At 38.4% G+C, this 16,594-nt stretch overlaps 1 protein-coding gene across 6 annotated transcripts in view; it reads left to right on the forward strand.

Moving 5' to 3' along the window:
• Positions 1–16,594, forward strand: part of LOC139976971 (rho GTPase-activating protein 32-like) — a 39,592-nt gene that overhangs the window by 16,910 nt on the left and 6,088 nt on the right. Inside the window, exons 7-17 of one of the 6 annotated variants that reach the window (XM_071985890.1) lie at positions 999–1,091; positions 2,926–2,952; positions 5,312–5,434; positions 6,165–6,333; positions 7,298–7,318; positions 11,649–11,798; positions 12,715–12,956; positions 13,455–13,642; positions 14,375–14,502; positions 14,803–15,007; positions 16,188–16,396. In XM_071985890.1, the coding sequence (XP_071841991.1) occupies positions 999–1,091; positions 2,926–2,952; positions 5,312–5,434; positions 6,165–6,333; positions 7,298–7,318; positions 11,649–11,798; positions 12,715–12,956; positions 13,455–13,642; positions 14,375–14,502; positions 14,803–15,007; positions 16,188–16,396 (1,555 nt within the window). The remainder of the gene's footprint in view (positions 1–998; positions 1,092–2,925; positions 2,953–5,311; positions 5,435–6,164; positions 6,334–7,297; positions 7,319–11,648; positions 11,799–12,714; positions 12,957–13,454; positions 13,643–14,374; positions 14,503–14,802; positions 15,008–16,187; positions 16,397–16,594) is intronic. The other 5 variants (XM_071985891.1, XM_071985892.1, XM_071985893.1 and 2 more) reach the window with 5 other exon arrangements.

The following is a 16,594-nucleotide window of genomic DNA, read 5'->3' on the forward strand; positions in this document are numbered from 1 at the left end:
AATGAAGGAAATTTAAAATCATTCGCAGAAAGGAAACTTTCAAGCATATTTCGAGGGAAAATTTCCGTTCCTTCTCCAAGGTGTGAAATGATCAAATCAACCAGTCCAGGGAGTGAAATAACTTTGTTGTGCAATTTTCGTCTGGAACACCTGTCGAGGAATTTGTCTTCGAGCATTGCAAACGGATTACCCCTTAGATAAATATCTTCCTGCATTTTTATATTGGCTGATCTTGAAGTAAGTCCGTACTTGTCGCGGAGTTTTAGCGTAGTTAGCTGTATGTGTAGTCCACCTCATGGATCCTTTGGTTGTACTAAAATACTCAAGTTTAGAAATCCAATGAAGATATGTATATGGCCATCGAAGTGATGATGTAATTGCAACACCAAACACATGTTATAAACACATGTATAAAAATGTGCATTTAAAACAGTAGGACTATGAGTTCTCGTCTTCCTACTTCCTCTCGGCTCATCCTTGTGCTTGCTTATATATGTTTTCTTCGAGAGTGCTTCGCCTATTGGCCCTGTCAAGGGCCAGCTCTTCCCAGTTCACTAAATTGATATTCCCTTTCTCGAGGTTTTGTTTTAGATTGTCTCTGTATCGTTTGTACTGCCCTCCTTGCTTTCCTTTCCCTTCAACCAACTCTTGAATACACATAGCTGCTTTGGTGGGCAATTTTCCATACAAACTATGTGACCGGTCCATGGAAGAGTGGCCTTGGCAACTAGTGCCTCGAGACTGAGTGAATCTGCAAGTTGAAGCAGCGTTTTATTGTTTGTCTCACGGTCTTGCCATTTGATGTTGAGGATTTTACCATTGATACTAGAAGCCTCACCCTTTTAGTCTTTGCACTGATACCGGCGGTATTCACGTGAAGGGGATTTCTGCACATGTGTGTTCCTGCACTGTCGAACTAGTACTGAAATTTTCATCAAAACTTCAAAAACTCTCCAACTGTATCAGTTGCCATGACAACTTTTATCTTTTCATTACAGGCTGTCAGGGCGATGCTGTCCCATTATTTGTCCAGATTTTCACAGATTGCCGGCAACATGATCAACTGTGGTCCCGTTCTAAACTGGATGGAGGTAAGATTTACATAGACAGGCATAAGAGTAGGTGTCAAAGAATCATACGGTGTCGACACATGACATCGGTTTTATTACTTAAGCTGCATGTGGTCTCTTTGTGACATTATAGTTGAAACATTTTACTATGATTTGTAAGGCAAATGTTTCTGATATTGTTTTGTGAATCTTGAGATATAACTTTTGTGACATTTCTTCATCTTAGTCATAGATAACCCTAACAAATAACACCATACAACACTTAACCAGATACTTAAGATCTGAGTTTATTAATATTAAAGGTTAAGAGAATTCAACACTTAAAACTGAGCACCCACAACCCCCCCCCCCCCCCTCCAAAAACAGTATGACCATGAACTGTTATATCACAGGTTCACCTTGTCTAGACTGCCAAAATTATTTTACAGACCTCTGTCACTTAAAAAAATAAATAAAAAAAGAAAAGAAATCTTGCAATTACAGTGTAACAATATTTCAGACCATTGACCAACATAAAATGTATTGTAGCGAAATATTGATATAGTATTGTGACAAATAACAGACTTTATTGCAGACTTAAATATTTTGCAGACTATATTGCAGACTTATTGCAGACTTATATAACTCTTATAAGTCTTGTGACTTATTACAGAGCTTTAGAGAATTCGAACAAAGTTTAATTCACAGAATTGAGAGAATTATTGGTTCCAATTGCATTGGGATTGAGGGCCGCACTTGCCTCATAATCTGTGAATAAATAAACAACAACTCTAAGAGTCGAACTAAATACTGCAAGTTCTAATCGACCTGACCCGACCCGACCTGACAGGAATGGCAAAAATTGTCTTTGTGTTGCAAATGGACTTATGTACAGTGTCTCCTTGGGGTATGTTGTCTACCTAGATTGGATGTATGGATGCATAGTGAACCTGTGATGTTACAACAATGTTTGTACCATTTTAATTTCATTTTTTGGGGGGGGGGGAGAATTTATATTCTACCATCATTTTCTCCTAATCTGTCATCCATATGTGTATGTCAGTTGCGTCTTTCAGGTTTTGCTTGCGATACGTATTGAAAACCTCTTGAAATGTGTTTTCAAAGAGTCCATAAAACAACCAACGTTATTCTGAAGCGTGGAAAAGGTTATTAATTATCAATGTCACTAAAGCATGAAGAGTTTCTATTGTAAAATGTGACCAACATTACAAAAAACATGTTTTACGGTGAAAGGAAACTAACGTTACCATTGATACTTTCCGTTTTGAGTTGCAACTGAAATTGAAAGTGTCTTGAAGTTAGTAATTTAGTTAAGCGTTACTTTCAGAATGGCTTCGTTATACATTCAAGTTCAGGAGATGATTAATCGGTTATGGCTACATCTTCGTCTGTAATCAGAAGATTTGCCATCTTGTCCTGATATTACAAGTTTTCTTTTGGGTGATTTTGCTGCAATGAATTCACCAAAATCACATTTTAGCATCAGTAACTATCTCTACCTCCCTCTTGAAATGGAAGGAGTAAAATACTTGTCTACTTAGGAATATATATATCTATATATATATATACTTGTATGAATATATATCTATCATTCAAATGTACACGATAGTTTCTAAAAATGATAAACAGCTACTCTTTTGGTTGCAACTATCACAGCAACCCAGTGTTGTATGTTACAGTCGTCTGCTCGGTAGAGATTGTTTAGTCCCAGTCTAGTGCATCTAAACTCATGATACACGTCATGTTTATATAGCAGTCACTATGCCACATGGCATTGCAGTGTTATCTTGTGAACAGAGGTCCCCATTATCGGGACGTCGAGGTTGAATTTTCAATTCTGATTTTCTTCACTTAGATTGATAAGCATGGCTACCAGATGAAGGTAAAGTAAATGCATGCGTAGCATGGATACATAGTCTTCGGTCTGGTTCAGCTTTGTCAGTTGTTTTAACTATCAAATCCAGCTCGGTCGTAAATGTGCGGACTCATTAAATGCTTACCTTTCAGTTTTCTTTTTAAAAGCTTTGAACGAGTATCATTAAGATTATGATCATTTTTGTCACTTTTCAGTTGCTACCTATATCTTTACATAGCAATTCAATATACCAGTGCAATACCAGAACTGCTGTCCAAAAGAATGGTCCTGATAAATATATATATATTTATATTATATGTACATATATATTCATTTTCAGTGTGTTTGTGTGAAAGTGTGTCTTAGACCAAGTTTTACCCCGATAAAGGTGTTTATTGTATTACATCTTTCCTAGCTCTTGTATTTCTTTTGACCATCCCAGCTGCCCACCCCCCCTCCTGCTCCTGATTGTCAATTCATTACTGTCCAGTTCTGTGCCCCCCCTTCCCTTCCCTTCAGGAAGCTTTCCGTTCCCCCTCCCTTCACGAACAATGGCAGCTCAAAGGGTCAAGCACATTTTTGATGTAACAGTGTTTTGTCTCAAAAATGTGATTTTCACACGAAAGGCTGCATTCCTCAAAGACTCTTGATGACAAAACCATTGCTTGATAAAGAAATTGAAGAGCCAAGATCTGTCCAGTACATTACGTCTACAGTCTTGTATACAAAGCCTCACTAATTTGATGTACATGATGATGTAGTTGAACTCATCTATATCTGAAAAATATCAGGGAAAATAGGAAAAATTCATCGTGTCATATTTCTCTCATCCGATTCCTGGGTTTTATCACGTGGAAAACTCGGTGGTGATCTCTGGTTTAGTACAGGGTATTCGATTAGAGCGGTTCTTTTTGGCTAACATCCTTGGCAGAGAGAAAGGATTGCCAGGCCAGTATAACCCAGAGCAATGTATAGCTCGGTTGGTTGAAAGCTGGATTTGAATCACTGGCTTAAAACTCTTTTTTTTTCTTAAGTGATTCATTTTTGGTTGGTGCTATTTTTTGTTTCTTTTATTCAATAGTGATATCCGTATAGGGTATTCTACAACATGCTGTGGCATGTAGCTGCCACATTAGATGAACAGCGTTTTTGAAATGTACACCCTTGTCCGATTATTGTCTGGCTTTCTGGACGTTTCTTTGTTTAGTGTGCCTGTGCTCATATTCAGTATGTAAGAAGAGAGGTTTGATACAAAGCAGATTGTGGTAAAACCCAATCTGTTGATTATTCATATGACAAACATCTCCTGCTACTAAGATACATGAACGTCGAACGCTATTCTTTGCTTGGTTAATAAGCATCACTTTAATTAGTCAAGTTACCTGTATGAATCGCTGCTGATATTATCAACACACCTGGCTTAGGAATATGACAACTATGTAAACTGCAGATGAACCTAGCTTAAGTTGCAAGTTATATTATGGACACAAGTCTCAAGTGCTGCTGCAAGTGATGCTAAGTACCTAAATATTAAACTAGTTTGACCAAAGCACCCCTGGTACACACTTCTTACACCCCCATTCATCCCTTCCCCACCCAACCATGTAGGAAACACGTGGTTTCATTTATCCTTCGTTGAGACCTCACAGATCTGTTTTCTCTAAGCTTAAATCTTTGAGAATTCATGAATAGTTTCATCATTAATACACTCACATTAAGTTTGTGTCTGGACATCATTCAATCAGGTATTTGAACCACATTCCCTCAATCTTTTGTATAGTTCTTCATAAAAAGTATCCAACCAATTTCCTTGAAAGGTCAACAAAAACTATGTCAAAAGCTTCAAAAGTGCCAGATTTTACTGTCAAGTTTAGTTTTAAGTGATTGCTTTATAAAGATTCATTTGTTTTATATATGTAATGCACATTAAGACAAACTGCTTGTATATAACAAGTTTGCCACACACACATGTAATCAACCAGATACAGTCAGAAAATGTGAAAACATCCCTATTCATTGCTTGCTAATGGAAACCTCTTCATTTAAGAACATTTTGATCAACTCTAACTAAAACTAATTGCTGGGTGGGAGAATGAAAGTGTTAAACAAGCTGCTTTAAATGAATCAAGATCTTTTTCAAAGGTATACTTTTTGCATCTTAAGAAGGTCCTGCTAGGGGTGGAAACATCAGATCAATTAATCTTGAATAATTGCGGTAACTAGTATTTGGCTAAAATAACACTAAACATTTAACTGAAGACAGACACGATACTGTCCTTAATTGTCTTAAGTACTTAAACAGCACTGTCTGTGTTTGGTTCCCATTGGTTTCAAAAATTACAAAAATGTTCTGAATTCAGTTAAAATTTTTGCATTCTGTCTTCAGATGGAAAACCATGGCAACCATGTTATAGCCAATGATGAATCAGCAATTAACATACCAGCTGTGGCTGCCGCTCACGTAACCAAGAGATACATAGCTCAGGCTCCGGACGAGATATCGCTCGAGGTAAACATTATACAATATCCCAGTAGATTTATGTGCAGTACTACTGCAACTAGATGTATGCATATTCATCAGGCTTATTTCATTTCATTTATTTATTTTTGTTCTATCACAACATAAGTATGACATATGAAATAGAAGGAGATAGGAAACAAAACTTGTGAAAGGAAGTGTACTAAAAAACCCTTTAGGACTTGTCGGGTAGTGACACTCCCTGAAAAAATACAGAACTTTACATTTAGAAAAGAGAACCAAAACAAACAGAACCACCCCTTCCTCTTTAATATCCAAAGATATTGTGCAGAAGTACTTGGGCTATACTTCTGCATATTCATCAGCTCATTAATATTCATCTGATACATAGCCTAGGCTCTTGACATGATACCACTGGAGTTCACAGTGATCTGATATCTCATAGATACTTTGCAGTCCTACCAGCATGTGATCATCACAGTTAGGTTTAATTGTAAGGATTAATCATGTAGAAAATGAGGGTGTGGATAATTGGATGCTATGTAGCTAGGCTTATGCATATTCATCATACTCATTCATATTCATCTCAAACATAGCTTCCTGAAGTTATATAGCTGGAGGTAACAATGATCCAACTTCCCATAAACATTGTGTAGTAGCCGTTGCCACCCGGAAGAATATCAATTCTTTTGTTCATTGTTCCAACTGGCTGTTTGTGTGTAGGGACCACCCATCTCATGCATATTCATCTTTTGTTTAGGTCGGTGACATGATCTCAGTGATTGACATGCCTCCATCAGAAGAGACATCTTGGTGGCGGGGTAAAAACGGCTTTGATGTTGGTTTCTTCCCTAGTCAGTGTATTGAGCTGATAGGAGAACACTTACCACCATCTGTAGCTGAGAGAGTACCCAGAACACCAAAACCAGGTAAGAATCAAGCCCAGAATCACACCTACTGAACTCAAGATCTCTGGTCACCAGTGGGTTGTCATAGAAACTAGTAGAGTTTCAAGAAGTCTTGATATTGGCAAACTGTTTCAGAAACGACTGACAAACTACTGTACAAGCCATCAATGACTGTAGTAAAGGTTGTGTAAAATGAATACATGAATATTCATACTGGTAACCATAGATACCGAGAGTCCTCTCATACGATTTGATGTTCATCTCTCCATCCATGCAAGTATCACAGTTAGGGTTAATAGTAAGGAAGATATCCTATAGAAAGTGCATTTCCGCGAACAAAAGAATACACTTCTAATACATATATCCATTACAGAGAAGCACATATCCTATGGATGTATCCTAGCACAGATATGGGTTGTTGGGTGGTATATTTTGCTATTGTTTGAATATATCAAAGACTTTTCTATAACTAAATTGTTCCAAACTGTTTAAAAGGGAACCCTTTTGTCAAGAAAGTGGATTTTAATTCACTTGCATGGAACATTTTGTCATCTTTGTAGTTAGTTATTAAATAAAAGATTTTGGCATCAAAAAAAGACTTGCCAAACTTGTCATAAGCGTCTGACCAATAGTAACAACTTGAAATATATTAAGTACCATTCAAAATACGTCTTCAAAACAATATCAGCAGGGAATCTGGTCACGACGTCGTCTTTGGGGACTGCAAAGAAAAGCTTAGTTCTCCTGCGATGTGTGATATTTCCTGGCCAAGTTTCAACTTCTCATAAACAGGGACATGTAATCTCACAACAGATAATTTTATTGACACTTGTGGATAATTGATGTGTATTTCCCTAAGAGAAGTAGGACGGTCATCAAGGAGAGAATCTCTCTCTGAATGCCATTTTCAATTTCGTCTTGAAAGTTTGTTAAATTTGTGGTCGGTCAATATAAAGTATACTTCATTCGTTTAATTTTTCATCAGATATTGAAGATTCTCAGGAAGGTATATAATGTATTATATGTCAATATGTTTATGTAAAATTTGTTTGAATGTCAGTTTGGCTATCTCTTTTTTCTCCGCTCTCCTAAAACTCTTCACCCTGCCCCTCACCTCCTCCTCTGCTCACCATTTTCATCCTGTGTTTTAATAGTCTTAAACCTTAACTGACTTGTAGGACTATGTGGTGAAATGGCTGATCCCTAACAATTTCTGTCAGTGCTATAAAATGCAAAAAAAAAAAAACACAATCTGTCGTGCAGTAATTTGTGATCATCTAGCTGTTCTTAATTATTGGAGTTAAGTGTGATACCAGCTGTCTTGTAGTCACTTAAGTACTTTGCAGAGAACCTGCCGTCTCCCAGTTACTCAAGTATTACAGTATGTAATGAACTTGTGATCTAGCAGTATTGTATTAAGTAATTGTGATCATGAAGCTTTTTGCAGTTATTTTGAGTTCTACGTGATGCCAGCCGTTTCGTAGTCACTTAAGTACTTTTTAAAGAACCAACTGTCTCCCTGTTACTTAAGTATTATGTGATGAACTTGTGATCTCACAGTCATGTATTATGTAATTGTGATAATGTAGCTGTCTGCAGTCATTTTGAGTTCTATGTGATGCCACTTAAGTACTTTGGAAAGGCCTAGCTTGTCTCCTAATGACTAAAGTACTTGTACTTATTGATTTTACTGCATCTCATAGACACATATGTAAATTCTGATGCTCTTGCCATGTACAATCATGTGGGTTCTACGTGTGATGCCCTGTTACATTTGACAACTTACAAAAAGATGTTGACCTCCCAACTTTACTTAAGTGCCTTGCAATACTTAAAACTATCTAGCAGTTTGGTATGGGAAGACTAAGGTGATTCTGTTAATGGTAGTAGTTACAGCAAATGCTTAGTAGCAAATGGCAATCTTTCACTCATTATTAAATCACATTTCACCCACTACTGAATCTTTTCCCTTTTCACAAGTGTATGAACTAATTATATATACCTAAACTTATACAACATTCCTTACTGAAGTCATTCTTCTTCACATTGAATGTTTCGGATAAATGATAAGCTTTTCTAATGGTCATTCCATGTAATGGTGTAGCTCGGTAAGATTCAGTGACATGTAGTGGCTAACTCATTATAATTTGTTCATCTCATTTGATGGTTATTAACTCATTGAGGTATTGAGTTCTCATTTAAATTGTAACTCATTACAATATGGTGTTCAACTGGTGTGTGATATGTCTTGGAGTACAGGGTTCAGGTGCCATGTAGTGCTCAACTTGTTACGTGGTATCCAATGCTCTGTGGTGGTTCAACCTTAATCTGTTTGTGCCAAGGTAAATGTCTGTATATTGTTGGTATGTCATTACCAATAAATGATAGCATTATGCTGTCTATGACCGTACATGGTATTTTTAAAGTAACTTCCAAAGTGTAAGTAAAAAAATATGCCAACTTATCTAAATGATCAGTCATAAGTTAGTCATACTACAAAGTTCATCAATCCAGAACATTTCACAGTATGTATGTATGTATGTATTTTAGATCCTCCTGCAAGCAGGAACTCGCGAAGAAGCCTCATTGGCAAGAGCCACAAGCTGACCGAAGTCAGTCTCTTAGATTCATATTTAACGTCCATGATTATGAATTGTCAATTGTCAACAACTCTGTAACTGGACGACATACATTAATCTTGGAGTGACTGGAACTTGGGACCTCATGATTGAAAGGCACCCGCGTTAACCACTGAGCCAACACTCCACAAGTGATATGAAAGAACGATTGGAGTAATTATCCAATTAAAACAGAAGTAAAGCCTCCCGTTTTTTTAGGTCCTATGACAAATCAAGCAATTGACTTCGCTCCTCGCTTACCTGTCTCCCCATCTGCACTTTTCTTATCTACACATTAGAACATTTAAGAGCCACTGAAATTTATGACATTATTTTTTTCCTCTTGTAGGCAGACAGTCCATCTTAAGTATGTACCCATTGTCCTTTTTTTTAGTCTTCTCTTTATTTTGGGCTGTCCCCTTGCATGGCAGGGGTGTTACCGCTTTTTGCCAAAACAGCAGTCAATCTGTGGTGATGAAACGTGTTATGTATGCATGTAAAGCTGAGCTGTAGTGTGTCTAGTCTATTCATGTCAGCATGCAGAGGAATGCACTGGTGTAGATTACCGTCGTAATGGAAGTGCCGCATACATGTAAAGGTAACCATTAGATACGCATTTCAATGACAGGAAGTACTTCATTCATAAATATACAATCTTCCAGTCTGTAGACAGGTTATAACACAACAAATGGATCTAATACTGTTCACTTGCCCTGCACGGTCAAAATCCATTTATTCCAAACTTCTTGTACAGTTTTACTGAAGATGTTTATATATATATCCAAGTCTTGGCTTTCAATTTCTGTGCAATTGACGGATCGAACAGATCAAAAAAGCAGGTTAAAAATTAATTCTCATATCGAGATCAACGATAAGAAATGCATCTATGTTGAAAATGTGATCTCGTCAAGGATAATGTTTGTTAAATTTAGGTACTAATAAATTTGAATTTAATTTAATTTAGTAGGTGTCTGTTCTACCGTACACTGACTTGAAGTATCGACAGTTTTAATGATGATCTGCAATTTTCAAGAAAGCATGAAGAAGAGCAAGTACAAACTTGAAAGTTTGATTTCTAGGTCCACTAGAGTGCAAGTATCTTGCTAGTAAAAATAGTCAGTACTTGAAAATCTTTGTGTGCAGTGTGTGAATATTCTCATATAAAAGTATGGCAAGGAATCGATACACCTGTGGCATTCTAGTTTCCTTTTTTTTTGGTTCATTTCTAAAGTTGTGTTAAAATAAGAGGGCCTGGTGTTTCGATCCTAGCAGGATCTTCTTCAGAGGCTGAATGACAAGTAACAGAAACTAAAAGGGACAAATTACAAGCACAGAATGTAGATATGTTTAATGAGCAAGGTTGAACACAAAAGAGATTGATGTAAGAGGATTAGTAGACAAGGGATGGAGAGAAGAAGAAAGAAACCAACAGAGGGAAGAGGAGAGATAGGAGATAAACTGTAGAGGAACAAAGAGAAGATTAGAACTCTCCACCCTCTGTCAACTAATCCTCTTACATTTATCTCGCTTGTGTTCACCCTACTCATTAAACCTATTTGTATAACTGTGCTTGTAATTCAACATACCAAGAGATAAGACCACCTGAAGGTCATTTGTTGATGTTGTGCATTTAAACAACTGTTTTGTAAAAAGAATGACTCCGTTCCCAAAATATCGAAAGGAAACCGAAGTGGCTCAAACACGTCTGTCAAGTTTCTCGCATAGAAATAGTACGGGAATGGAAGTCAATGACTCTTAGTGGACAGCGAAGTAAACTTTGTGATAATGAATGGAATCCACCTTTTCCAATTCTGCCTGAGTGTCCAGCAAAAAACCCAATTTATATCGATAATCTGCCAAAGGAAAGACGGATGCTATCTAAAAATTTCCAAGTTTATGTCGGTGGTAGCAGGCATTTCCTTAATTTACAAGAATGCTGTGAGTTAAACTAATCCTTAAGTCTGTCTGAACGACCGCTAGACCTATGACACTTATCAGCATGGTATGCTGGTGTATGGTTACTAGTACGGGGGGTGGGAGGGAGTGGGTCTAGTGGGTTTTCAGGATCTATGTAGGCTGTGTTTGTTAGCTGGTCTGATATGCCAGAAGAAACCATCATGTTGTACTTCCTGGTGTTAGGATTGTGGTGTGTGCATTTTGACTGAATGCATTAAGATTAATCTTCCTTTCTTTCTCACATTTATTCTAGTAATTTCTTTTCTGGTCGTACAAAGTCACACCTTGAGGTGAAAAAAGAGTGACAATGCATATATCTGCCGTGTTTAAACTTCAAAATAAAATAAAACTGTTAGCAAACTGCTTATCCACTAGAGAGCCTGTGTAAGAGAATGTGTAAAGGTAAGTTGGCCTGACGTTTCGATCCTAGCAGGATCTTTTCTCGGCAGCTGAATGACAAGTTACAGTAACAGAAGGGACAAAAACACGCACAGAATATAGACAGGTTAATGAGCATGGTGAACACAATGAGATAGATGAAAGGGGATTAGTAGACAAGGTATGGAGAGAAGAAAGAAAGAAACCAACATTTGTCTGTGCTATTTCGGAGATGAAACGGTATTTGATTATATCGACAGTACTGGTTGCCTCTTTAAACTTGATCCGCGAGGACAGATGTCTTTTTGTCATCAGTTTCTTGTTTTCTTGGTTTTGAAGGAAAATTTGATTTTATCTGACAAAGAGAGTTCTTTATCTTTGCAGTTCTCAGAAAGCAGGGAAAACTAATCCTCTTCTTGAGGTCCTTCATCGTGGCCAGACCGACGAAGAGAGGGCTGAAGGAGAGGGGCATCTTAAGGGAGAGGGTGTTTGGCTGTGACTTAGGGGAACACCTTATGAACTCAGCGTCAGAGAGTAAGTGTTCTCACTAGCTAGGGGCGTGGATGCGACTTAGAAAAAGGCATAACTTGTACTAGGGTAAGGTTTTACTACGACTAATGCTAAGAAGCTAATGCATGCTATTGTCTATGGTTTCGGTCTGTCTGTCTCAGTAACAGACAGTAAATACATACACTAGCTCAGAGTTGGCTCTGACTCAGGAACCAAGCACTAGTACTAGCTGAAGGTCAGGGTCTGTCTGTTACTCAGAAACAGGGAGTAAGTACTTGTACTAGCTCAACATTTGTCTGTTCCTCAGGGACAGACAGTAAATATTTGCAATAGCTCAGGGTCTTCTGTTACTCATAAAGAAACAGTACACTTTGTACTAGCTCAGACAGTAGATACTTGCAATAAACCAGGACCTTCTGTTACTCATAAAGATACAGTCATTATTTGTACTAGCTCAGGGTTTGTCTGTTCCTCAGGAACAGACAGTAGATACTTGAAATAAATCAGGACCTTCTGTTACTCATAAAAAGACAGTACTTCCTTGTACTAGCTGAGGGTTTGTCTGTTCCTCAGGAACAGACAGTGTCTACATTAGCTCAGGGTTTGGCTCCAATTTAGAACTAAAGTAGTAAGTTAGTGCTTATTCCAGCCAACGGTGTATTGTCAGGCAGGATGGGGATGTTCATTAGCTCTGGGATCGACAGATATAAACCTGATTTTAAAGGCAAGTTTGGCAGCCATCTTGTTCAGCTTGATTATTTCTGATGGTGCTCTTAGTTAATTCACATTTGTCAGCATTAAAATAACGCCGATCCAAGGCTAAAAACCTACCAAAAGTAGTTTTGCTTTCCTTTGATAGTGCTTCTTAAATGAGCTCTCTTCTTATATTGTTGTTTTGTTTCCCCCACCCCCACCCATACCCCCCATTTCCTTTTCACAGTTCCTTTGGTGATCAAAGCCTGCACGGAGTTTCTGGAGGAACACGGTGTAGTGGACGGCATCTACCGTCAGTCGGGTGTTGCCTCTAATGTACAGAAATTGAGAGACGACTTTGACTGCGATATCATGCCAGACCTGGCCCTCTATCAGAAAGACGTACACTGTGTCTCAGCTGTCTGTAAACTCTACTTCCGGGAGTTGCCCAATCCACTGCTCACATATCAACTGTACAAGCACTTCGAGGTGAGGTTTTTCCCATATGGTCAGGAATTAATTATGTTTGTCGTCTTCACGGTGGAGATGTATTCCACAACATGAAATGTAGGCTCAAAGCACCTATCATCAATTTTTCTTGATTAATGTCAAACTTGAAGTCTAATATCTTGAGAATTGTGCAACTCGGCGAATACGAACGCTAAACGTTAAGTAGTCCCTACAGCACTTTCATCGCAAAATGACTGCAGGGTTTAGACCTAGTTTTGTGTATAAAATAATTCTTGGAAGTGGATGAACCATCTTTAGGATAATTGCACCACTTTGGGGGAGAGGTCGACCCTTCGAAATTACTCCCAAGACGTTTGAGAGTGTCCAGTTAGACTATGACATGGTTCAATGGGTAGAGAAGGGGGAAAAAAATGAACATGGCAATTAAAGAAGGTGTCTTGAAAGTTGCATGCCCCTGACCATTCTGTTTTCATTTTTTAGCATATTGAGAGGTTTATTTTTCTTTAATCCTTTTAGGAGGCAGCCATGAGTCAGGACGAAGTGCAACTCTACCAGATGCACGATACAGTGCAGCAACTTCCTCCTCCTCACTATAGGACCTTAGAATACCTCATTAGGCACCTGGCAAAAATGTCTACCAATCATCATATCACTGGAATGAACATTAAAAATTTAGCCATCGTCTGGGCTCCTAATTTATTGAGGTAACCGTGACAACTGTAGTCTGCTTAATACTTAGTAAAATATGCTTCTACTCATATAATAGTTTAATCTTATATAATTTGGGTTGTTTAGGACAGTACAATAGTATTGCAGAAAGTTTGGAAATTGGATGCAAAATTAAATTCCATGAATGAGAGAAGGCATTACCTACCCTATATCCTCCATAAACAAGAACATTTCTGTTATTAGTATTATTATTATTATTGGGTGATGGCAATCTGCAGATGAACTAATATGCATATTATCATAGTGACTGATTTCAGTGATCAAAACATTCCATCGTAGAAGTCGAAAATATGTTGATTTCTCATTGTTTTTACGAAGCTGAAATGTGGTTATTTTACAGTATTGGTGATATTTGTGCAGAAGGCTTTCTGAAATGACCTTTTAGCTTGTATAATGATGAACAGGTGTCACATGACAATCCCTCATGCCCCCCCCCCCCCCAAGAAATCATATTGAGCTCGAAGAAGATAGCAACATTTAAATCAGTTTAGATTACCTTGTTCTTCTGTCAACAAACAGAGAAGATATTTGAAATACAAACTGTGAGTTTGAATATAAACAGACAAATTAGATAATAATCACTAACTCATATATACCAGGGGTGTATGCTGGGTTGAGAACAAGCGGAAGAGGGGGAGGGAGAACGAGAGAGGAGAGATGAAGAGGAACTTAAAACCTACTTCGTCTCTTCTTTTTGTACTCTGCAGGTCAAAAGACATCGAAGTTGGGTCATGTGCGGCATTCCTGGAGATTAAAGTCCAAGCCACGGTCGTGGAATACCTGATCAGGAACGTGGATATCATCTTCAATGACAAGCTTCTCCCAGAAGGTGCCGGTGAGGAAACTTCTCAATTTTTGCTTTCCAACTCCTTTCAAGTTCCCTCCAACAAAGCTTTAAATTACCCCCACCCCTCCCCCATCTCGCCTCCCACCTGATCCACTCAAGTTAATTGTGAGATGTGTCTGCACCTAAGACTGTTAAAATATTTCTGATTGCCTTGAAATGTACAGACTGTGTGTTATAAACTGCCGCATTTTGTATCAGACTCGAAAAACCTGAACTGAAGCCCACACACATGTTACTGTTATGGTTTCGATCTAAACCCGGTTCACATGTTACTGTTATTGCTTTCAGATCGAGACCTTTTATTAGCTCAGCTCCGTCCCAAGTCACTTGTCCTCTCCTCTCCGGCCTTCAAACTTTTATCTCTTGAGGAGGCCAGGGCCCGATCTGCAACAGTGGTAGAAGCCGACGAAAAACCAAAGTACATTGAAGTCGGAGGAGGGCCCTCAGCACTACCAAAACAGTACCATACAGTTATAGACTTGCCATATGATAGGTAAGTGTGCTCACATTGGTACAAATAAAGAAATTAGAATTTGCACTTTCATTGGTTAAGCATACACACACATACACTTAGACTTGCATAATGATAGGTAAGCATACACACATTTCCAAAATAAAGGAACAGACATGGGCTACTATAGGTAAGCTTACACCCATTCTACAAAACAGTAAAAGACTTGCACTATGATAGGTTGGCATACACACATCCTTCCATAAATCACTAGACTTGTCCTATGAAAGGGTAGTGTGTACACATTCCTTCCTTACATCACTAGACTGTTCCTATGAAAGGTTAGTGTGTACACATTCCTCCCATACATCACTAGTCTCTTCCTATGATAGGTTAGTGTGTACACATTCCTTCCATACATCACTAGACTCGTCCTGTGATAGATTAGTGTGTATACATTCCTTCCATACATCACTAGACTCTTCCTATGATAGGTTAGTGTCTACACATTCCTTCCATACATCACTAGACTGGTCCTGTGATAGGTTAGGGTGTACACATTCCTTCCATACATCACTCGACTCTTCCTATGATAGGTTAGGGTTTACACATTCCTTCCATACATCACTAGACTGGTCCTATTATAGGTTAGTGTCTACACATTCCTTCCATACATCACTAGACTTGTCCTATTATAGGGTAGTGTGTACAAATTCCTTCCATACATCGCTAGACTCGTCCTGTGATAGGTTAGTGTCTACACATTCCTTCCATACATCACTAGACTCTTCCTATGATAGGTTAGTGTGTACACATTCCTTCCATACATCACTAGACTCGTCCTGTGATAGATTAGTGTGTATACATTCCTTCCATACATCACTAGACTCTTCCTATGATAGGTTTGTGTCTACACATTCCTTCCATACATCACTAGACTCTTCCTATGATAGGTTACTGTCTACACATTCCTTCCATACATCACTAGACTTGTCCTATGATAGGGTAGTGTGTACAAATTCCTTCCATACATCACTGGACTCTTTCTATGATAGGTTTGTGTGTACACATTCCTTTCATACATCACTAGATTCTTCCTATGATAGGTTAGTGTCTACACATTCCTTCCATACATCACTAGACTGGTCCTGTGATAGGTTAGGGCTACCGCAAGTCATCTGTAGCAGCATTCAGTGTCGTCCGTATTCAAATATGTCAACAGTTCTTTCTGCAGAAAACGTCTCACTACAAAATCTAAGAAGTCTCCCGTTTGGAGAGCATTCTTTTCAAGGAAAGAGGGAAAGAGGAAAGGAAACGAGCTGGCGATTAAGAAAGGTAAACGAGGCAGTCTAAGATCTGTCAGAAGTGAAGAGTCTCTCTCCTCGACTGAATCTGGTCTCAATGCAAAGAAGAGGGACGAAGACCTTACAGGTAAGTAGATGGAACTCTCCTATCGCTCCATAACTATTGCTTTCGAAAGCAGCGTTCTTGTGTCGAGTAAGGTTATTTCGGATGCTTTCTGGAAGTACTTAATCACTTCATCACAGATCTCCAACCCGTCGCCATGACTACAAAGAAAATTGTCAAATGTTTCCATACTTCTGCAGGACATTTTCAAGCAGATCATTG

The sequence above is a fragment of the Apostichopus japonicus genome, chromosome 12 (genome assembly GCF_037975245.1).
Source record: "Apostichopus japonicus isolate 1M-3 chromosome 12, ASM3797524v1, whole genome shotgun sequence".
Classification (NCBI taxonomy): Eukaryota; Metazoa; Echinodermata; class Holothuroidea; order Aspidochirotida; family Stichopodidae; genus Apostichopus; species Apostichopus japonicus.